General features: G+C 39.2%; 1 protein-coding gene and 1 pseudogene across 2 annotated transcripts in view; one reads left to right on the top strand and one right to left on the bottom strand.

The window, feature by feature from the left end:
* Nucleotides 1-22,769, top strand: part of SSR1 (signal sequence receptor subunit 1) — a 33,234-nt gene extending 10,465 nt beyond the window's left edge. The window contains exons 4-9 of one of the 2 annotated variants that reach the window (XM_090269850.1): nt 208-470; nt 2,065-2,141; nt 2,745-2,823; nt 4,304-4,397; nt 9,922-9,985; nt 22,291-22,769. In XM_090269850.1, the coding sequence (XP_090125976.1) occupies nt 208-470; nt 2,065-2,141; nt 2,745-2,823; nt 4,304-4,397; nt 9,922-9,985; nt 22,291-22,315 (602 nt within the window). In that variant the 3' untranslated portion in view covers nt 22,316-22,769. Of the gene's footprint in view, nt 1-207; nt 471-2,064; nt 2,142-2,744; nt 2,824-4,303; nt 4,398-9,921; nt 11,184-22,290 lie in introns of those variants that run through there. The other variant, XM_090269851.1, reaches the window with a different exon arrangement.
* LOC150015481 (U2 spliceosomal RNA) lies at nt 17,096-17,276 on the bottom strand (annotated as a pseudogene).
* Nucleotides 22,770-24,511: the final 1,742 nt, after the last annotated feature.

The following is a 24,511-nucleotide window of genomic DNA, read 5'->3' as shown; positions in this document are numbered from 1 at the left end:
TTAAGTTGAACTGAGTTGGAATGCTGGAGTTGGACAAGGGTTTCAGTTTATACACAAGTTACTAGTTAGTGGAGGATTGGAGTGCTCTATTGAAAGGGATTCTGAAACAGGAAAGGGTGTCAACATTTATTGGTGATGTCTCCTTTTTATTTTATACCCTTTGAACATTTTTTAATCTTTCTGTCTCTTTTTTTTTTTCCTCCTTAGATTTTCCAGCAAATAACATTGTGAAATTCCTGGTAGGCTTTACAAACAAGGGTGCAGAAGATTTTATTGTTGAATCCTTAGATGCTTCATTCCGTTATCCTCAGGACTACCAGTTTTATATCCAGAATTTCACAGCTCTCCCTCTGAACACTGTAGTGCCACCCCAGAGACAGGCAACTTTTGAGTACTCCTTCATTCCTGCAGAGCCCATGGGTGGACGACCCTTTGGTCTAGTCATCAATCTGAACTACAAAGATTTGAACGTAAGACCCTATAAACTTTTTTTTTCTTTTTTTTTTTTAGGTTAGAGATGGATGAGGACAATTGACATTTGAATATTTTTGTGTTTACTCATTCAGGTGCTTGTTTCGTACTTGAAACTATCAGGTACCAGGGAGGCAAAGATAAATTGCACATCTCTGTCTTTAAATCTATGATCCACCGCAGGAGATGGATGTAAATAGGCAATATCATTGTATAATAAGTGATACATCCTAGAGATAAATGTAAGGTGCTAAAGTATGAAAGTGAAAGTGACTTGAGCTGGATTTTAAAAGGAAAGTAAACCACACAGTGGAGTCTACTATTTTTAATATAGTTTTATAAGTAAAGTTTATGATTTGTGAGAACGAAATAGCCTAATATAAGCTCTGTTGCCTCATGATTTTTAATGTTATGGTATATATTCAGTGCATGCATGAGAAAATCCTACCACAATTGTACTGCTGGGAGTCAACCTCCAGATGCTAACTATTATGTCCACCTACATATAAGAGCCTATCTGAACCATTCCCTTTTCAAATTTTTCAGAGAAGGAAATTTTATTCCTTTTGGAAGCCCACTGAACCTTTAGTCATCGTAGTATCAACATGTTTACCTTATGTTTTAGTTAAATTTCTTGTGCTGCAGTTAAGCTTTCCTTTTAAAAAAAAATTAGTAGAGGGTAGAAGGGGTTTCATCCTTCCTCTCTTCAATGTAACATATTAAGCTTTTTTAAAATTATAGTTAAGTGACTTGAAGAATTATATATTTCATCCTATTTTCAAACAAAACTTAATCCAACAGGCATAAGTGTAGTTTCAGTTCTATTTTAAATGTTAGTTTCATGAGTGTATTCTGATTCTTGCAGTTGTCAACACAGGAATGCAAACTGCAAGATCTTGAAGTAAAACTTATATAATTATGGTTTAGCAATAAGTGTCACTTTTTAAGTACTTACTACTTTTGTGCAAAGCATCAATACTGAAAACTACTTTTCTGTGTATTGTTCCAGTGTTTCTGATGTATTTGAAAACTGAAATTATGTTGAACTGATAAATTGTTTTAAGATCACAACAGAAAAATATTGATACTGAAAATCAGTAACCCATTTATTATAAAGAAACTGATTTCCAATCCACTGTTAATTTAGGACATGAACTTGACTTACTCAAGTCTAATTCTTAAAATGATCTGCTACTACTATACCTTTGTGCTCTTTCTGTCTTGTTTTGGAGGGTTACCCACAACAGGACCTCGGGCTGCTAGCTGTAAGAGTGTTCTGTGGGCTTTGTTTCTTTCTACACATATTAACTTGCCTGGTTCCTCAACTTTCCCCTGCCCCCAAAAGAAAATGGGGGACAACTTCAGCAAAGTTGGAGGCATTTTTTATTTTGTAGGAGAAAGTAATAAAGCATCGTAATGTTGAATCCCTGGCACTGAATTAATGCCATTACTTATGACTTGGTTGAGTCTTATATTCTATAAGTGATAAGAAAGCTGTCATATATCTTTTAGGATAATGGTTTTAAGAACTCTTGTAAACTTTTCATTGTTGCAGTGTATTTCAGATTTGGGGAATTTTTTTTTTTCTAACAGGGCAATGTATTTCAAGATGCTGTCTTCAATCAAACAGTTACAATTATTGAAAGAGAGGATGGGTTAGATGGAGAAACGTAAGTGAGAGTTGAAATATGTAGATCTTGATCTCGTTAAGTAGGGCTGAAACGCTTGCTCTCATCAACCGTTTTTTATTAAATGATTAAAATGGAATGGACTATAGATTTGGTGAAATCCTGACTATGTAAATTTATACTTTAGGTGATTATTATTACCAAGCTATTAATACCAAGTTAGGAAAGGTAGTTGAAACTGACAAAAATTTGTTTTAAAAAGATAGATCTGGCTTTCCATCCTTCCCCTCTTCTAGAATCGTTTTCACTCCATGCTCTTAAGCTGATCACCAGCTTAATCTAAGTTGCATGCCTCTAAAATTGCCTTGGAAATGTAAATTGTAAGATTTTTCTTGAAAAATGTGTTCTTTGTAAGTGATGAATTAAAGTAAACAGTTTATAAAATTTATTACCTGGGTTTGCATTGAATTTAAAATATTTTATTCCTTTTACACATAAGTTATTTGGAAAGCTTATATGTAGTGCTAGCATTATAGATGTAATTAGCTACGGTGTTTTTTATAAGTTAAAACAGAATTATAGTTTTAATTAGCTGTGATATTTCCTATGAATTAAGCCAGTTTTTGTTTTCTTCTTTTATATTAGTATCTTTATGTATATGTTCCTTGCTGGTCTTGGGCTCTTGGTTGTTGTTGGTCTTCATCAACTCCTGGAATCTAGAAAGGTAATTTATTATAGGTGAAGGACTCTTATAACTCTTGAAAAGTTGTTGTAGTACTACATTAAGTTCAGCTATTTGTGGCTTCTTGCTTTCACTGTGAGTTTGTATATTTACAGGTTTGTTGTACTTTTAAAATAAAACCTGAAGGTGAGACCTTGGATATGTGACTAGGATTTGTTTAGGCTTTTCTACACATGTGCAATTAATATCCTTAGTCTATACCCTCCAGAGTGAGCTTTACTAGAATTCTTATTTCTTTTTTTAAAGTATATTTTATTGATTATGTTGTTACAGTAGTTCCAATTTTTTCCCCCTTTGCTTCCCTCAAGTAATCCCACCCCCTTTATTTAGTTCAGTCCATGGGTTGTACATATAAGTTCTTAGAATTCTTATTTCTTAAACTCTGACATAGTATTTTATTTTTCTGTTCACTATACTTTTTCACTGATATGTTATTTTATCTGTAAGCACTGAAGCTTTTATATTTGCTTCAGTACTCTTAACTATAGAGGTAATTCCTAATTAGCAATTAAATGAGTCTCTTCATTTGAAAAAGAATGAATTTGGCTGTATTTGTTCTATCATTTTTCTGTTTTCTTGTTAGGGTAGTTAAGAAGCAACACTGAAGCACCTGCTATAATATAATCATGGTTTCTCTCTCTGGATATGGTAGCTAATTTTACCACTCCTCATTTCACTCTACTCCCTGACACTGCAAAACAAAACCAAACCACTGATACTATTTCTTCCATGAAAAAGTATGACCTAATTTGTGTCAAATATATTAATATCCACTAGGCCCTTGCATTAAAATTAGCAGTAAGTATTACTAATAAGCACTTGCTTTTAAAAGAGAAATACTTAGTGTTTAAATGTTAATTTCTGTAACTTTCCTTGCCTCATCTTCATAATAGTGTTTTTGCTCTAAATTTGTATATTAGGTATAATGGCATCTCTGATTTCTTCCCATTTGAATGAAGTCATTTTAAAAAATTAGCTGCGGTTACCTTTCTGTATATAAAGAGTCTTAATTTTTGGACTGTATTTAATACTCTCTTAGGTCAATAATTAGGGTTTTTGTTGTTTTTTAAGAGCAGGGCTAAATAATAGAATTAAATTATTTTCTTACTTTTGAGCAATTTTGATGAAACTCAGACAAAATTTTAGGTTGTTAGCTTAAAGCAATGAGATTTTTTGTTTTTGTTTTATTTTACCTATGCTACCTGTTTAAGTGTATTCAATTAACAATTCAGGAATCTGCCTGCATGCAACTTTTCAGTAATTTGTCCTGAATTTTGTTGAATGTAAAAATAAATGTATTCTTTAACATTTAAAAGGGAAAGAAGATCATTATATAAGTAGAAAGTCTTGATAACATATAAAGCTTTATAGTAGAGGAAAATGTCTCTTAAGTAGCTTGATGGATCTCTTTATAAACAACATAATGAAACTCATTTAAAGTACCATTCTTATGTTCTCTTAGCGCAAGAGACCTATACAGAAAGTAGAAATGGGTACCTCAAGTCAGAATGATGTTGACATGAGCTGGATTCCTCAGGAAACTTTGAATCAGATCAGTAAGTACTCTTACTAACATGGCTGGGAATTTTTTCTCTGAAATGGAAATTAAATACTTTAGATTTAGCAAAATTGCTTGGTCAGTGCTATTTAACACTCATCTTTTTCATTACTTTTATAGAATCTAGTATAATATGTTTAATGAGTGCTTTAAATTTTTTACATTTTATTTAGAAATGCTTCCATATCTACAGTTGACATACAAATGAGTGAATTCTATTTCTAATCTTTTTCCTATCTCTTTTCTTTCCTGTTGCTTCAGTGCAAAGTAGAAGAGGTGAGGCAATTAATTTATTAATGGGGTTTGCTATGTATTGGGTGCCCTACTTTACAGTAAGTTTATGAGGAATGAAACAGTTTTTTAACACTGTATTTGTTGCAGAAACTAACTACCCAGAATAGTTGGAAAAATAAACCTAAAATGTTGCATGATAGTTTCCCTAACAGATATATTTCAGTTTTATTACATATGCTCTTAGTTAGAATATTAATCTTTATAAAAGAATGTGGAAGTTTTTCTCTAATTGTAAATGAACTACTTAGAAACATGTATTGTAAAAGTAATAAGGCCTCATTGTAAAAAATAAATAATACAGAAGTGTAGGACTTTCAGTCAAGGTGGCAGTGTAGGCAGACATGGTTTGCCTCTTCGCATAATCACATCAAAGTTACAACTAAAATATAAAACAACCATCAGCTAGAACTGTTAGAGATTGAGTTGAATGGAAGTCTGACAACTATGGATATAAGAAACCACATCCATTGAGGTAGGAAGGTTGCAGACATGGAACAGGCTAGTCTCTCACTCATGTATAGTGGATAAAAATTTGAGAGGGATATCTCAGGAGTGAGGAGTCCCAGCCCCACACCAGGCCCCCCCCAGCGCAGGGGTCCAGTGCCAGGAATATAAGTCCCCACAACTTCTGGCTGCAAAAACCATTGGGGATTGAGGTGGTTGCAGAAACTGCTGGAACCCCAAGCAGTTTCTCTTAAAAAAAACAAAAACAAAAAAAACCCCACACAGACTCACCCACTCAGACTCACTCCCTCTGAGTTCCAGCACAGGGGTAGCGGCTTGAAAGGCACCAGTGGCATGCAGGGAGAAACTGAAGTGCCTGGCATCAAGGTGAGCAGAGCCCATTGTCCCATTTCTAAACCCTGCCCTCACAGAGCCGGCAAACTGTACCATATCTGAGACTCCCATCAGCCTTGTCTAATACTGTTTGACCTGCTTTGGAGATCCCCAGAGACTGTGTGCAAACCAACTTATGGGCCCACCTAAGCTGCTTTTCCATATGAATTGCTGGCCTTGGCTCATACTTCACAACTTCCTAAATCATATCAAACAAGCAATAGCTGGCCTCAGTGAGCCCCAGGCCTGGCACTAGCAGCAGCCCGCCTAGATTCACAGCTTGGCTTCTTCATCTGGGACTCTCCAAGCCCAGCACAAGTAGCAGCCATCTCAGATTGCTTTATAGCTGAGGCAGGGTGGCCCCCAGCAAAACATAGGTGGGGGCTGACCTTAGCCTGCACCACCCAGGAAACCCTAGGCCTAGTGCACCCAGTTGTCAGCTACAGTCCATGTCAGAGCACCACCACCCTGCCCCTAAACAGCTGATCCTCCACGGAGGCTAGTGGTTGGTTATAAGTGGTTATAGTCAATCCTTGCAGCTGACTGACCTGGGTAAATTCCCTCCCATTGATCTGTCAAAAGCACCCAAGGCACAGCTACAAGAGGAGGGTGTACTTAGCCCGCATGGAAGAGGAGAGATTCTTCCACTGGACCCTATAGGACATCTACTACATTAGGCCACATACCAAGACATGGAGTCAGAGTAGCTCTACCTAATACATAGAAACAAGCACAGGGAGGCTGCCAAAATGAGGAGACAAACATGGTCCAAATGAAAGAACAGATAAAAAAGAGCGAAGTTGAAATAAGCAATCTATCAGGTGCAGAGTTCAAGAAAACACTGGTTATAAGGATGCTCAAGGAACTTAGGACCTTAATAACATAAAAAAGATCCAGTCAAAAATGAAGGATAAACTAAGAAACAGAACAATTTACAGGGAAACAACAGTAGGGTGGATGAAGCTGAGAATCAAATCAATGATTTGGAACATAAGGAAGCAACAAAGAAAGAAGAAAGAATTCCCCCACCCCACCCCCCCAAATGAGGAAAGTATAAGCAGCCTCTGGGACAACTTTAAGAGGTCCAACATTCACATCATAGGGGTGCCAGAAGGAGAAGAGAAAGAGCAAGAAATTGGAAATCTATTTGAAAAAATAATGAAAGAAAACTTCCCTGATTTGGTGAAGGAAACGGACATGCAAGTCCAGGAAGCACAGAGAGTCCCAAACAAGATGGTTGCAAAGAGAACCATTCCAAGACTCATTCTAATTAAAATACCAAAGGTTAAAGATAGAGAATCTTAAAAGCAGCAGGAGAAAAGCAGTTAACTACCTACAGGGGAGTTCCCTTAAGACTAAACTGATTTAGCAAAAGAAACTTTGCAGGTGAGAAGGGATTGGCAAAAAATATTCAAACTCATGAAAAGCAGGGACTTAACAGCCAAGATTGCTCTACCCAGCAAAGCTATCATTTAGAATCCAAGAATCAAATACAGAGCTTCCCAGACAAGAAAAAACTAAAGGAGTTAATCACCAAACCATTATTAGGTGAAATGTTAAAGGGACTTATTTAAGAAAAAGAAGATCAAAACTATGAGCAATAAAATCACGAAATACATATCAACAGTTGAATCTAAAAGACAAACTAAGCAAATAAGAACAGAGACAGAATCATGGCTAGAGAGAGTGTTTTGATGGTTATCAGATGGGAGGGGGGAATGGGTGAAGAGGTGAGGGGATTAAGGAGTACAAATAGGCAGTTACAGAATAGCCATGGGCATGTACAGTACAGTATAGGAAATGGAGTAGCCAAAGAACTTGTACTCATGACCCGTGGACACAAACAAAGGTTTGGGGATTGCTTGAGGGAATGGGGGATGCTGGGTGGAGGTGGACAAAGGGGGAAAAACAGGACAACTGCAATAGCATAATCAATAAAATATAATTTAAAAAATAAGAATAAAAATAAATAATACAAGAAGGGTAAAACTAACACCACCTTTTGAATCCAGTGATCCCATTTCCATAAGTAATTGACATTTGTGGGTTTTTCTGAGTATTTTCTATACATATATCAGTTTATTTGTATATTGTTTTTGTGTATTTTACACAACTGGCATTATATTGTACACACTATTGTACAATCTGAGTTTCCACACTTTGGATATCTTTTTGCGATAGTTAAATATTTGGTAACTTTATTTTTAATAAGTAGATAGTATTTTATATAAATGTGTCATGATTAAATCTGTTCTCTATTTGAGGGATGTTTGTTATTTTAAGTTTTTCAGTCTTTCTTTTTTCTTTCTAGTATATTTTATTATGTTGTTACAGTAGTCCCATTTCTTTTACCCTTTGATCCCCTTTGCCCAGTACCCCACTTCCCTCCAGCAATCCCATCCCTGTTAGTTCATGTCCATGGGTCATGCACTTAAGTTCTTTGGCCTCACCCTTTCCTATATTATTCTCTTTTTAAAAAAAAATTAATTAATTTTTTATAACAATAAAAAATAACTTCCCCCCTCTTAGACTTAAGACCCTTTAAAATCTTATAAAGGACAGTGGGCAAAGGTCTCGTGCTCCTCTAGTTGCTCAAGCTGGACACGGTCATCATCCTACCTACCCTTGAGTCCAGAAATCCCTAATAAGAGTGGGGATGTGGAGAGGACGGTGGCCTTCCCACATGGGGAAGGATCGTGTAGACTCCAGGTCAGTTGGCTGTCCCCGGGCAACGGCGTGCTTGGTTTAACAGGCTGGCATCCTTGTTGTATTCTGGGGGCAACAGATTTGGCAACAGGGTTAAAGGGCATCATTCTATCCATAACCACTAGATGACAAAAGGCAGGGATTAATTTTTCAATGTCCCACATTGGGGGTGGGAGTGCTGCTTTGGAGGAAGTTGTACAAGGCACGTCATACCTGTCCAAAGCCCTTTTGCCCACTATTCTTAGTTTAGGCTGAGGGGAATATGTTAGGTTTTCCCCCTTTCAGACCTTTGGGCCCTTTCTGTCCAAGCCATTAGGATAGAAAAGAGAAATCAGTTTTAAAGTGAAGCCCACAGACCACCTCATGCTTCACCAATCCAGCCACTTAGTTCAGCCAAACCGTTGAGTCTCAGGAGGCAGCGATGCAGACAGGATTAAGTGAGGCCTATACGTACAATCACTCAGGTAATGAGATCATAGGCTTATGCCCTCTGGTTCAATTCTGCTCGTTTGTGGTGTTCATTAGTATCCTGTAACAGGTGATAACATATGGTATTTTTCTTTTATTGCCTGGCTTATTTCACTAAGCATAATTCTCTCTAGTTCCATCCATGTTGTTGTAAATGGTAGAAGTTCCTTCTTTCTTTCTGCTACATAGTACTCCATTGTGTAAATGTACCACAGTTTTTTGATCCACTCATCTACAGATGGGCTCTTAGGCTGTTTCCAGCACTTGGCTATTATAAATAGCGCTGCTATCAACATAGGGGTGCATAGGTTCTTTGAATTGGTGTTTCAGGATTCTCCTTTTTTATTTTTATTTTTATTTTTTTTTTGACAAGAGCTATTTTATTTTATTTATTTTTTTAATGTTTTTTATTGATTATATTGTTACAACAGTTCCAATTTTCTCCCCCTTGTTCCCCTCCACCCAGCACCCCCCTCCCCCAGCAATCCCCCCCAAGTCCATACCCCTGGTTCGTAAAAATTAACTATTCCCCCCCCTCTCAAATATTAGGATTCTCCTTTTTTAAAAGAAACTTAAAGAGGACTCCTCTTACTGAATGGAAATAGAAGGAACTCAGCCCCAACTTATTTTTTGTTTGATAGATCTCTACTAAGACTCTAACATAAGATATAAAAGAGAAAAAAGTTAAAATGTTCATATGTGTGGGATGGTTTTCTTATTAACTTACTGCCTAATTCCTTTATCCTCCTGCTTATCCCAGGTAATTTATGAAATTGACAATATTATGCAAACTGCATGGCTGCATTTGTAATTCTGTCTTAATTTTGTAACCAGTGTAAGTTTTTGAGCTGCAAGTTCCATACATTTTCCTCCGTTTCTAAAGTGTTTACTTATACATACATAGTCATGTTCAATTGTAGCATTCAAGAAGATTTTGCATGGCAGCTTCATCATTACAATAGCCAAGAGCAGCTCTTTTCCTAGCCTAATTGCAAAAGGTTTCATTTTAATTGTTACTTCTTGAAGAATTATTTTAAAGGCTAATTAAAATACCAGAACTAGTTAAGAGGCATTTATTATTAGATGGTGTATTCTTGCATGTGTATTGTTTTTTGAACTTAATTGTATAATTGAAGGGAAATGGCTTCTTAAAATGTCTTTTGAATCCAACGTACTTGTAATAGTCAGGCAAGTTAAAACTTTCTCTTTTCTTCCAGATAAAGCTTCACCAAGAAGGTTGCCCAGGAAACGGGCACAGAAGAGATCAGTGGGATCTGATGAGTAAATGTTCCTTTGTGCAACAATTCAGTCTATACTTAACCTGCCCTAATGTTTTTCGGCCTGATGGGAATTAGTGCAGAGAAGCCATATCACCATAGAAGGCAACTACTACTTATGTGTGGACTGAGCAATCAGAGTCTGTGGCGATAATATTGTTGAAAGTGCACTGCATTAATTTTTCTAAAGTAACAAATTTGTTTTTTTTTTAAACCATTAAAATCTACGTGTGTGCGTGCGCATGTATGTGAGCAGTTGGTGTTACCAGAACCATTGTTGAACTACCTGAAGCATGCCTTTAGAATACTAAAAACAATGCTCCTATTTCTTTCTTGTGTATATTTTGTTATTTTCTTCCAAAAGTCAATATTTGCCCAATATGATTGTATACATCCTGCTTTGGACTATTCTAAAGAAAAAATTTGCTTCTTCCTTAGAATCCCAATTGATGGCACAAATTAGCATTTGATTGAGATTGTTGCTGTTTTACAAATAGTATTCTAAAGGCACAAGCAGGAATAGCTGCTTTGTAGCAGTGGAGTTGTTTTGGTATTTTGCTGCTGTTTACTATAATATGCACCTTCAGAACACTTCCCAAGTGAGTTCTAGCAACAAAATGGTGAAACGTGAAAATTCTGATTTTGATACATATCAAATCAACCACACTTTTTTATCAAAAAGAAAATGGTATGTTTGTGGAAACTGAATTGTTTTGTCCATTGTTGTTCTATTTTTTACCCAAGGAATAGCCTTGGAACAATTTTAGACCTACTTAGGTTTTTTTGTTTTTTTTTAAGAGATATTCTCTCTCCTTAATAGAAGCATTTGCTCAAGAAAAATTGCCTTGGCTACAGAGTAAGCAAAAGGTCAATTTATAAGGGCAGAGATATATTCCAACTAATTCTAATCTGTTAAAAAACATTAGTTGGGTATTTTTAAAATGGGTAACCAACTTTTTTTTAATCTAATCTTTTGGGGATTTTGTTTGTTGGTACAACCTTTTTTTAGTTAATCTGAAGAATTTCAAAATTTTAAGCACTCAGTATTTAAGGACTGAAATTAAATGGGAGTTCATAAAATCCTCTTAGAGTGTTAGTCTTGTCCTAGGTAGTAAATTAAGTTTGGCATTATTGTCAGACTGGATAAAGAGTAAAGTACAGTAGCATGAGCAAATAAAGAGGTTTTTTCCCTCTGTCTTTAAGCCATATTCTTCCACTTATATTTTGTAAGAAATTGGTAAGTAAAATTTTAGTAGCTGTTTTTAATTCCTGGTTGTCTCTATTATAATGAACTGACTACTCCTCATTATTAAAAGCCCCACCTGCACCCATGGCCACACAAAAACAACAAAATACATATAGTAAAAAACCTCTGTAAATTGTTTAAGTATTAAAACATCTGAGGCAAAGTCAGTGAAAATAAAGTTTCTGTATAGTTACTAATTGCATTGCAAGTAGAGGTGAAGGAGTTGAATTGTCTCTGTTGGCATTGCTGAACTATAAACCTATACCTGTAATATAAAGCATTGGAGTTTTTAATTGGGCTGCACAATCAGTAGTTTATTTTGAAAAAGCTCTATGAGCTCTTAAGAAACTGCATGTTTTTTTGTTTAATAAAGAGACCCCTCCACCTTTCCAAGGAATATATTCCCAGATATTTTTGTGAAAGTCCAAGTTTGTGAAACTACTAGAACATAATGCAATGAGGCTAATTAAACATTTTAAATGACCTCTAGAGAATTTTATTAAATACCTGATAATCCTGAGTCAATGGCAAAGCCACACTGAGTTATAGGTGCCAGCGCTTCTGACTCCTAAGTAATTGGCCTTACGTGCTAGCCCTTCCACTTCTGAGATTCAAATTAGTGACTGGAGTTATTTGTCATGTTTTATTTTTTTACCATAGATTGGGAACAGTTGAAAACTCAGATGCCAGGGGTCTTCTCTAATGTCAGTAAGTGTTTAGCAGAAACTAACTCCATAGTAAATGGAATTCAATTCCACACATGGTTTGTTCAAGCACACTTAATAGTCTAATTTTTAAATGTAAATATTTGGATGAAGTTTTTATTTGTTTTGATATAGTCATTTATTACATCAACCATTGTTTCAGAATTAACCTTTTGAACAACTTGGTTTCAGAATCTGTAAAATGAACTAAGACCTTGTGTATCAATTCAGACATGTGAGAGTATGTGTTTATAAAGTGTGGATTTTGCTTTGGTTGTGTAGTTTCATCCTTCATTTCATGGATCGCAGTGGCAGGTGACTTAAAACTATTTCTGCCCTCTAAGGTGCTGGGGTGAAGGAGCCTTGACTTGATGTTAGTGATGTTTTTAATTTTAAATAAGCTTCAGAAAGTAGTGATATTGACATAAAAAGGCAAATATAGCTCCTAAATACATATTAAAAAGTCACTGCCTTAAACATGTATTTGTAACACATCAGCCTGGAATGATATTTTGGCTCTATTTGGGAGAAGTAAATGGTGGTAATGTGAAGTCAAAACTTTTATTTAATAATTTGAGTTATTTAGGAGCTACAGTAGTAGATAAATGTAAAATAATATATAAGGCTCTTATATTGCATTTTTCTTTTGTGGTTCAGTGATATCCATACCTTTGGTATGAAGGAAAATTTACTTGTTTAGTGCATTTAAATAATGATGTGATTTTTTATTTATTTTTTTAACCATGAACTCTGCAATCATCTCTCACCAAGATTTTTCAGTCCTTATTTTAGTTTCAAAATTAAATGTTAGCTAAAATTTTAAAACACTTCCTAACACACTTGAAGTAAATTAGCACAGTTTGGGACAGCACCATTTATACCTGTACAATTAATTCGTTTTGATTTTATTAAGTAATATGCTACTTGTTAAAAACTATATCTCCAGCTTAGTGAAGAGCAAGCTGACACTAGTAAAAGTGGAATGTTAGTTTTTGTTGTTAAGCATATCTGTTGATAAGAACATCATTAAAGGACATGAGGAAGGACTTACAAAACTTAAGAACTAACTTGCAAAGATCTAAATAATAGTTTCTTTTTAGGATTCTTAAGTACTTTCCTAATTAGTATTTGCATGATTTTATCCTTTTTTCAGTTATATAAAAACCTAGACTTTTACAGTAACTAATTATGTAACCTAAAGCTCTGGAGCTTTTCATTTTAGGGATTTAGGGATTATTTAAGAATAAGGCACTAAGGTTTGGGTTGACCAATTAGCTGCCTTTTTTTTTTAAGGCAGTGGAAAAGGAACTCATTTATTTAACAGCCATGCACTGTTTTCTTTTGGGACTTTTCATTCATCTCATAAATTTCCACAACAGTTTACTATAGGAAGGTGATATTCTCATTTTGTAGATGGAAAAAAAACCTTTTGAGTTTAAGTAGCTTGTTCAAGGTTCAGAGCTGTCTTATTCTAAAACTCACATGTCTTTCCTCTGCACTGTTTAAGATGGAAACATTTTTTTAATGAAAATTTTATAAAACCAAGCATTTAGGCAGCTTACAAATACTTGGTTTTCCAGGATCCAGCAATCAGAAATTTCAGATAATCCCAGTATGGAATACACTCTTATGTCCCCACTGGCTATACTGTACAATAGTGCATAAATGCCACTCTAGAGCACAGTTAAACTCCAGAGGGTCTTCCCTTTGTTATAAATTGATTTGTGTGTTAATGTTTGTGGTATGTATATATGACTTTTGGGATATTGATACTGCATTTTTATATGATAATTATCCACAATACCCTAGTTAATCTCTTAAAAGTGACATCTCTTTAAATGTCGTCCCCTTGATTAATAAAATTACAGTCTTTTAAAACATTTTCTTCAAAATGGATTTCCTAGTTTGCTTGTGTTTTCAAGTTGTAAAGGGTTGAAAGATTCGTCCTCATGTTAGACATGAAAGTGAAATATCTGTTCTTCAGGTTATACAACCAGATGGTGATAGAGCTGGGATTACAGGTTAAGTTGATAAATCACAGCCAAAGATGATTTGACTACAGCTTTTTTTTTTTTTTTATTCCCCTGCTATTCCTTACATAGATTTATGTTGTGGTACCCGTGACAGTCATCTTGTTGACATGTCTTATCACCCTCTGCTGAATTGTGAGCTTATATCTTGTTTGCTTTTTATTCCCAGCTCCTAGTTCACAGTTTTCAGGTAGAAACCTATCCTAGGTGTTCAAAGAAAGAACAAGAAGATGTGGGCCAGTTTTCATATGCCATTCCATACATCGTGTTCAGAAATATTTCTGGTGGTAACCCAAGCTCATTGGTAGTTCTGTGAGGTTGCACAAAAGGAGGTGATACAGTATGCTTAGCTTGGGGGACTAAGATGTAGTTAGCCCTGGCCTCTAACCAATGGTGACCTTCAGAAGGCAGCTCATCTTTGGAGTTTTGGTGTGTGCTTTTTAAATTAAGAGATACTTGAAGTGTCAATTCCAAATTGTCTGATTATGTTAGCTATATACTTACTTAATACGATGTTAAGTGTTTCTTCCTTAAATGTAGTTTACTCAGCAACAGGAAAAAATAAGGTATAGAATGGACTCATGTCAGGCTGCCGGGGTTCAAAATCCCAGCTCCCTTCTCTTAGCTGGAGGTGAATAACCTCACTGCGCTTTTGGTGCTTAGAACATTGTTCAGTATGTAGGAAGCCATGTGAGCAGCTGCCGTTGCTGTCTTAAGACACCATGTTACCATAACATTCCGAGACACGTATGAGGGAGAAGTGTATGTGGTACTTTTTGGACTTTGATGTGGAGTGATAGTTAAATTCTATTGAGTAGAAAAGTTAAATGATATTTTTTAACTAAAGAGTAAGTCTTAAGATGGACATGAAATGTGGGTAGTTCTGTGGGTTTGATGATTAGCCCTTTGAGTGCCAGCGACGCTACCAGCAACTTTTTTTTTCAATGGCTATAAATGTAAATAACAATGGAATAATTTGTATTTTATGTTTTGTTTTTTTGTATCTCAGGTTATATATTGATATAATTTTTTTCTCATGTTGATCCAAATTTCGAACTATGCGTGGCACTCAATGGGTTAACCATAACCAGAGTAATAGGTCTGCCACAGGGAGTTTTTGTTGTAATAAATTTGTTAGAACCTGCTCACCCAATTGAAAATTATCTTTCTCAGAACACTTAGAGAGGCTACTACATGTGTTCCAGTGTTTCCATTTTTGGAACTTAGAATTTCAGCTTCAGACTCTAAGCCACCCAAAGAAAAGCAGTCTTATTTATTGTTTTTGAGAAATCTGTTTGTCTGGTCGCCCATCCTGTTCACATTGTGGCATTTTAGAAAGCAGTGAGGAATCATTTCAGTCAAGAATGTGTTTGGATTGAGCAGCTCTATATCCTGCCTCAGCTCTGCTTTTCCCCATGCGTCTTCATTTAATTCACAACTACCCTAGATAACCCCCTTCTCCAGGATGAAACAACCTCGAGGAGACTGTAACCCCAAACCAGCAAAAATCACAGATGTTTATTTCACACCATAAACCTCCCCAATCTAACTTCTTGCAGTCTTCACTAAACATGACTCTCCCATTTATCCAACATTAAATCTTTAAAATTAGAGTCCCAACTATGGTGACTTACATTCAAGGATTTAATAAATTCTTACTGATTTTAGCTCTGCTATGAATTAAATTTCAAAATCTAACAATTTAAGAACTTAAAAAAATGAAATCATTTGGTATAGGCAATATATCTCGGGTTCAAAATTTATCTTTTTATGTATTTTCCTAAAATCTGCAGGTCTTGGGCTTGCTCTTGCTCTTTTCTAATGCACACTTAAACTATAATTTCTGGCAGTGTGTTTTCATTGGGCTGCTTATGACAAAACTTCCTTCTGTGGTGTGAGGTTTTATCTGTTGACCAAGAGTGTTATCTGGCTAGTGAAAGTGAGGGTCGTGAATCCATAAAACTTGTGCAGCTTTGAGAAGTGTCCCTGCTCTGGAACTTTCTGGAAATCATAGTTTGGTAAACCAAAGAGCACCTCTGTTTCTTAGTTACTTCCGTCAGTCTTACCTACCACTTAAACTAGTCTGCTGTCCTGGCAAATGCATCTTTTTTATTTATAATATATATCCCTTAAGTAAAGGTGATCTTCAATTATTTCTGTGCAACACAAAATGTTTCCTAAAGTGTCAGTGCATATTACAGTTGGTCTCCCCCCCCCCCCCATCTTAAATACGAGAAGCACAAAGGGAATCTAAAATACTAAGCAAAAAAGAAAAACTAAAATACTTATTTAATTATCTCCTGGAATTTGTAAAAAGCTTCACACATTTTCTGCATATAAACTTTAGGTATTTTAAATAACAAAGTTGTTAATTAATAAAGATGATTTTACATGTGCTCTGTTGGCTCTCAGCTAGTTGATTTTTCAGGTGATGTGTCTTATGACCATCACCTGAGAGTTTGGGTTCCCAGTAATTGGTCAGCATACTCTGACCATTTAAACATTTTTAAGTGAGCAGATAGGCCTTTGATTTAACTTCCTTATCTATGTGGCAATGAGTCAGTAGTACCTAGGCTTTTCTTCTTTACAAGATTTTAGAACTGAATTAGAAAAAAGAACTTGATTAAGGTTCTGTGCAAGCTGGAGATATAGTGTTTGTAACTATATAATGTTCTCAGTTTTCTGCTGAAAGGAAAATATGAAGAACTAAAAATATTTAATTAGGACGGTAAGAACCAGCATTTAAATATCTCCTCTACAGTGCTTAAAATGCTCAAGGTTAAGTAAAGTTTAGACTTGTCCAAAATCTGAAAAGAAATACACAAAAAGCTAAAGCAGTTTTTGTGGTAAGGTGCTGGATTTATTTTTCTTAATTAAAATGTTTGTAATGTTCGTATGTTTTATAATGGAAGAAATAAATGTAAATGTTAAATTTATCTGAGCTTCTGGGCAGCTTTTCTGTAATCCAAAAAGAAAATGAGCCCATATTTAACACTTGAGTGTCTTGTCACTTTATATATTCAAAGAAAAACAAGGTAGATTATTGCTGGAAAATACTTGAAATTATTTTTTCTTTAAAGGAACCCAAGCTTCTCATCTGTTATTTTTACTTTTTATTTTGTCATTAGTATTATTATTTGGTCACCATTCCTGGAAGTACTGCATTACCAGGTCGATGTGTGAAGTGGATGGAGCTATGTTCTATTCCATCTCCTAGTTCCAAAAATCTAATACATTGTCCTCAGAGGACATACCATATTAAATTGATAAGAACAGATAATATGCTTGATCATAGCCAAAGGGCTGAGAAGTGAGCCATCTGTTACTTAAAAAATTAATAAGTCACTTGTAACTACAGCTGGTTTTGTGTGAGACAGTGTGCTAAGTGCTGCTGCTCCTGTCCCACCCTTTGCCTCCTGTCCCCTCAGCCCCTGCCTTCCTGGAAACGCTCCTCTGGCCTGCTGTTGCACTTGTGTGAACATGGAAGTCTCCACTATAAGCTCTCCAGGATCTTGGCCCTTGCCTGCCTCTAGCCTCTCCTCTGCTTCCCTCCAGCCATGGTCTTGGCAGTGAGTCCCTCTGCCCAGGTCTCAGCTCCCACATCATCCCTTGCTTGTTCATTAGCCTTCCCTGACTTGCTTACCTCATTGGAGGGAAGCACCTGCATCACACCACTCTGTTGTCCTTATCCCCTTACCACTGTCTGAAATTACCTTGTCCTTCCATTACCCAGCACACTTTTGAAATGTAAGCTTCATAACAGCAAGAATTTTGTTTAAGTCACCAGATCAATAAGTCTAAAAACAGTACATGGCACATGGTGGATGTTTAATCAATATGAATTATCACAACCATATAGTGGAGTGGACACACAATCTTAGTTTGCAGATGAGGAAATTGAATACCCAAGTTTAATAACTGAAAGTCACTGTGTTAAGTGGCAATTCTGAGATTGGAACACAGGCCTATCTGTCCAGAGCCTTCACATGATGCTGCTCATAATATGGAAGTTCTGTAGATTGAATTGTCGTACTCTGGGTTCACATGTTTCAAATCAACTCTGCACATATGCACAAAGTTCCCAGGCTCATGCAGATGGCAGCACCTTGGTTATACATTGCAACTCCATCAGGAAGCTCTTACCAAACGAAACTAAGGAAAATAGCAGGTACTCAGGAACTGCTGTAAGTGTGGTTCGTGTGCTGTCCCGTAGGTGGGTTCTAGGAAAGGAAAGGAAACAATAGGGAGATCACAGCCAGTTTCAAAAGGAAAAGAGTTCCGGAATTGAGTGAATTGCAATCTTATTTTTCCTTTAAATGCATAATGGCAAGATTAGCAAATTATACCAACTTGAAACAACTAAATGAGCTTGTTTTCATAATTTTAAATATGTAGTATTACTACTCTGCAAGAATTCTCCAAATTTTATGAAAGTTTAAGAAGCATAACTTATTTCCAGGCTCCCCTAACAGCATGCTTGTGTTTTGCTGCCCCCTGCTGCTCATGAATGGTATAGCAGTGAACCCATTCCCAGGGCTGCCCCTTGGCATTGCCAGTAAAGTGCAAAACGACCAGGAAGAAGATAAGACTGTTAAAAATTGTTCTCCCCTAAAGCAAGCTGCCTACTCCAACCAGCCTATGCATGCCTGTGCGCCACCATCACCCACCCCAAAAGTAAACATCAGAGTGGGAAAGGCTGCTTTTGCTAAGACACCAATGAAATGATTTGGGCTTTTATTTGAATGACCATGTCAGTAGAAAGATGAATGTTGTAAGAGGCCCCTGCAGTCACCTTAGAGCTGGCCAACCACACACAGACTGTTCTTTAGATTGATCTCATCTCCTGAGAGAGAAACCTGGTCTCAGAGGATGGACAAAGCCAACTGCCCCTCCATCATATCCATATATATACAACATATGTTTATTTAGGATGGATTAATTAAGTATTCTCACTCATTGGACATCAGTGTAGTATGATGGTTAATTGCTGTTGAAATTAGCACTCACCCATTACTGGCAAGATAACCTTAGACACGTTACCTAATTGGTCTCAGTCTGTTTTCTTCATCTGTAAAATGGGGATAATAGTAGTTAGAGTTACTCATATTCAATGAGTATAAAGCCCTCACTATATGTCAAGTGTTTTGATGAATTTTAAAGCTATTACACCTTAAAAACACAAACAAAACCCTGATCTTAGTGCCTATCCCAGAATAACATAATTGCACTTTGAGGAATGTTTCTTTTCCTCATTGCATAAGAAATATTCATTTGACAGCCAACTAAAAACCACCAACAACTTTTTTTTTTTCCCTAGAACTGAAATTCTGTTTGAAAGGTGTGGTCCTTTTTTTTTTTTTTTTTTCCTTTTTTCTGTATTCAATGAAGTCCTGTATGATATTAGAGTTCGAAAGGATATTAAGAATCAGTCCGGTGTTTTTCCCTGTGTAGGGCCCCTGTCGGGCCCCTGTCCCGTTACTGGGCAGCTCAACTGTTCTTTTTTGAACCCAAATGAACATACTATATTCAATTATATAAATTAATGGATCCAAAATGATTGAGATACAGTATTAAAATAATTGCCATTAGTTCTCTCCCTCCAACACACATTACTTCAAAAACACTTTCTTGCTCTGAGGCAGCATTCAGAAACTTAGTCACCCATGAGGGAGAGCAGGGTAGGGGTGGAGGCAGGAGAATGTGTGTTTGATGTGCAGAGTTCCAGGTTCCATCCCCAGATCTGACTAGCCCTAAGCTGGGCCCGGGAATCTGCATTTTAATAAGGAACACTGGTTCTCACAAAAGCGTACGTAAAACATTCCCCAGGAGCCCGAAGGCACTGCCTGGCTGCAGCACAGTGAGCTGGTCTGCTCGGCCCAGCCCCAGGACACCCCTAACATAGCGTATGGCAGGACACGCCTGCCCCACAGCTGGTGGTAGAGAGCCTGCACCAGATGAACCTTCTCCTTGTACAAGTGGGGCTGCTCCACTCGCCCCTTCCTGTCGTTGCCCACCCTCTTGTTGGGTGCCTGAGAGGCCAACTGGAAGTGATGGTGGCTGCGGTTGACCCCTTTGAGCACTTCCTCTGGTCTGGGGGCTTTTCTAAGCCTTTTTCTTGTGCTCACTCATTTCATACTCTGGGCAACCAGCCCTGCCTGAGATAAGTTCTGGTGTCAGCATGTTAAGAACTGAGGAACTGAAAGCACAAACGATAAACAGCTTGCCTGGGTGCCTGGGCTCACCCAGCTAGTAAGAGTAAGCACCCCCCGCCCCCCGCCAACATTTGGGCACAGTCAGTTGGACTCCAAGGGTCCTGCCCACCTGCTCTGCCAGGGCTCCTGGACCTCCCTGGGGAGCCTCCAGCTCAGGCAGCCAAACACCCGGAGTCACAAAGTTCCCTCAAATCGACGTGGGAACTGGACCTCTTCCCCCCTAAACTGCTTTCTCAGGAGTCACTCTCTCAGTTGGTCCCATCACTTCCACAGGAAAATACTTTTTGTACAGGGTCTTCTCCATCCTACCTCTTAACAGCCTGCTTCGTCCAACCTCTGCCCCCGTCCCCATGGCACAGCCCTGCTGCCAGCCCTCATCCTGGACGCAAGAGAAGCCCTAAGCTCACCCTGCATGTTAAGGAAGCACGCAGTGCTGCTGCTGTGGCCTCACGCCCCGTGAGAGCTTGGGCCCGGTCCCCTGTGCCATCTGGTCCTTTCAGACCCACCCCTGACAAAACCACTATGATCACCTTAAGATGGCCTTCTGATCCTGTGACGCTCCTCTGCTTAAAACGTTTCTGCAGTTCCTCGCAGCCTGCAGGATGCAGACAGACGCAAACCTCTCTCGTTCGCCTCTGCAAACCTTCCAGCCACATCTCTCACTAGTGCCTGCTTTGAATCTGAGTCCCAGCTGAACTGCTTGTGCCCTGCGCGCACCACATGGCCACCTCCCACCCTTGCACAGCCTGCCCTCCCCCTAAAGGGGGGTCACCTTTAATTTTGACACAATTTTAAACTTACTCAAAAGTTGCAAAGTAGTACAAAGAAATACCCTATACCCCCCACCTTCGCCCAGATCATTGTTAACATTTTGTCAGATATGTACATACACATTTTTTCTGACCTGTTTGCAAGTGAATTGCAGGCATTATGTCCCTTTGCTCCTGAATACACCACAGTTGATCTAAGAACACAGTCTCTGACACAACCGATTTACAGTAATCAGAATCAGTAAATTTCACACTAATGCAATGTTTTCTAATCTACAGTCTATGGTCAGATTTCACTAGTTGTCTCAGTCATGCCTCTCACAGCATTTTTTTTTTTTTTCCTGGTTCAGGAGCAAGTCCCAGATCATGTGTTGCATTTAGTTGGCATGTCTCCATAGTCCCCTTTAATCTGAAACATTTCCCCAGTCTTCTGGGACACTGCATCTTTAAGGAGTACAGGCTCCTTGCTTTGCTGAGTGTCCTCAGCTAGAGATTGTGTGCTGTTTCCTCATGATTAGACTCAAATCATGCTTCTTCAGCAGGAAGAGCATGGAAGTGATTTGAACCCTTCTCAGTGCATCAAATTGAGAGGCACCTGATGCTGTGATGTTGACACTGGGGACTTGGGAACGGAGGGGTCTTATTGAGTTTTTCAGCCTCATTTTTCCTGTCACTTCTTTGAAAGAAGCTTTCTAAGGACCCCCATCCCCTCCCCAGGCACCCACAGTGAGGTCAGGTGTCTGTTCCCATAATGGGCTTAATATCCGTGCACAATGACTCCATCGAGTCCCGGTGGCAATGTGCCCTTCCTCCCCACTCTGCTGCAAGTTCCAGGAGAGCAAGGACCGCACTTTGCTCACCATGGCAGCTTAATAAATATTTGTTGAGTGAATGCAAGAACGAGTGAGACTATTTAGGAGCTGATTCAGTTCCAAAGCAAAATCCTCCAAATCTGTGCACATGAGTCTTTGCAGTGTTTCCTGCTTTATTCATGGAGATGGCTTTTGGATTTCCTTTTATACCAGAGTGTCGATTAATGCATGAAGATCCCAATAGAAAAGCGCAGTATTTATCTCTTGGGAATCACAGAATGGACTAATTTTAGAAACTTGGAAACCCAGTCCTAGAGTTTTTGCCATTTGTTTCTTCATGGGAGGAAGGCGGGAGTAGGGGTGGTGGTGAGAGGAGATTCTCTGGTCTTTAATCGTGTAAAATAACTGGGCTTGTAAGTGCAGAGTGAAGTCTCTTCCGCGCGACGCCCACAGTGCACGCCCGGGAGGGGAGCGGAGTGATCCAGGGCTGCCCCGAGGCCTCTCAGGAGGTCACCGTCTCCCTTTGTCGTTTCAGACGCAGGAGGAGGGAGACGCACTGACGGCATCGGGCCTCTGCAGCGCTGCCCTCACACGGTCCCAGGCGCCCGGCTGCGCGCTCCGCCGGAGCCGCCACAGAAACATCCCGGAGCCTGGCCATCCTTTCCGCACTGTTCTGCTATTTGTGAGACTTAGGACAACAGCAGCCCACTCGCCTATATGCTCACCTGGCTCCTGCTGAGACGTCTTCGCCGGGAGTGGCTGTGTGACAAGGGCTTTGGGCTGATGAACAACAGCTGTTGCTCATTGTTTCTGGATGGAGATAAGCTGTAGGTGCGTTCAGTTTGCCTTGCTCTTACCCCATCGCATCGATGGTGACTGAGGTCAGGAGACACACAGCTGTGCGTGAGGTGAGCTCATGAGCCCCTGTGACATGATGGTTGCAACACGTATCTTAGCGGTTTCCAGTTTCATCTTAAGGAAATGTCCTGATGAGCTGTGGAGGGAGGGCCTCAAAAAGCCGTTGGCCACCGCAGCGATCCGGGGGCCTATGGTACCGGAGGAGCCTGGCACGGGGAGGAATAATGCCTCGTGTGAATATGTCATCATGCCTTATCAGTGAGTGGGGGCCCTCCTCCCATCGCTCTCTGAGGCCTGGTTTCCACAAGTGGATGCTCATAATGAGCTCCCCAGGGCTCTTTTATTCCGACATGAATTGAGTTGCATTGCACTGCATTGAATGGAATTGGACTGAAATAAATGGAATTGAAAGGCCTACAAACAAGTATGAACCTCTTGCTGAGTGCCTGGCCCCGGGGAACCACAGACATTCCTTGTCTTCACTCCAGCTGGGCTTGTAACTATAATACTGTGGAGGAAGAGGTAAAGGCAAGAAGGGCATTACAAACCCAGAAAGCATCAGGAGCACAGGCACATTGTGTTTGAGGGCTAGAAGGGAGATGGTGTGAAGTGGCCAGTAACTACCCAGCTGGCAAATGATACAGATAGACGTGTGCACAGCCCTAGTCCCGTGGAGAACGCACATCTCAAATGTAGCCTGTGAACCGCACACAGGGTGCTAGCCCAGGAACCTGCACTTTAAAACAGACTCTGCCAGTGAATTTAAAGTTGGAGACTTACTGTTGGGGGTGTGGGTGAGCCTCTGCTGGGTAGTCGGGAGCCACTAAATGATTGTAAGGTGGGAGCACCAGGGTTAGTTCCTGTGTCCAGTGACTGAGTGACACACTTCAGTGCACATCAGAATCCCCTGGAGGGCCCACTCCTGGGGAGGGGCCTGGGTATCTGCTTTGCTGGTGAGTTCCCAGGTGGGTGATGCTGATTCAAAGGAGACTGATCTGAGAGACTTCCAGGAATCCAGCCAGACGGAAGGAGTCTTCTGAGGCTCTCCCAATTCGACACACAGTATATGGTACACTTAGATTTGACCAGATTCTTCTTTCTTATCTTTATACCCATTCTAGGTTTCAAACCCTCTGACAGAAGTGTGCCACTGGGGCAAGTGACAGGTGCCAGGGCTTACTGGTCTGTAGGTGGGCGTGCCCAGGCCAACCCCTCAGCGGTTCCTACTGGGGCCTGCTGCTCCGAGCCGCCTAGATCCACCTAAGGATCCATGCGATGCCCAGATTCCTGTGACCAGAAATGGTTTTGATTTCACCAAGGTTACAGATGAAATTCCCATATGCTCCTTGGAAGGACATCACCCTGGGGACCTGATCATTTATTTATGAGCAGCCTACAGAACTGAAATCAGGCTCCACTTGAAATGACAGGTCTGTTCTTGCCACCATCCCATTTCCCACCAACACAGAGCTCAGCATTGCGCTCCAGCCCAAAGGCACAACCAAACCAATTCCTAAGTCCCAGCCTTGTGGGGTCTGTCTCCTGGGACTGCTCATGGTATCAGTTCTGTATCAGTCAAGGTCCAATTAGGAGAGAGGAAACCACTAATTCATTTGAACATGGAACCCTGGCTGGTGTGGCTTGGTTGGAATGTATTCCTATAGACTGAAAGTTTGTGGGTTCGATTCTTGGTCAGGGCACATTCCCAGGCTGTGGGTTCTGTCCAGGTCCTGGCTCATACAGGAGGCAGCCAATCGATGTTTCTTCTCTCTCTTTCTCTCTCCCCCCCCCCCTTCCCCTCTAAAAACAACAAAAGAGTCCTAAAAGTCGCTGGTGGTGCCACATTGGTGGGGCTTGCTGGAAATCCAGCTTCTAGCCTCCCAGGATAAACTCTCCAC

This window comes from Furipterus horrens, unplaced genomic scaffold (assembly GCF_987537825.1).
Source record: "Furipterus horrens unplaced genomic scaffold, mFurHor1.1.pri manual_scaffold_3, whole genome shotgun sequence".
In the NCBI taxonomy this organism is placed as follows: domain Eukaryota; kingdom Metazoa; phylum Chordata; class Mammalia; order Chiroptera; family Furipteridae; genus Furipterus; species Furipterus horrens.
Note: the sequence above shows the minus strand (reverse complement) of the source record. Positions and strands in the feature narration are given on the sequence as shown.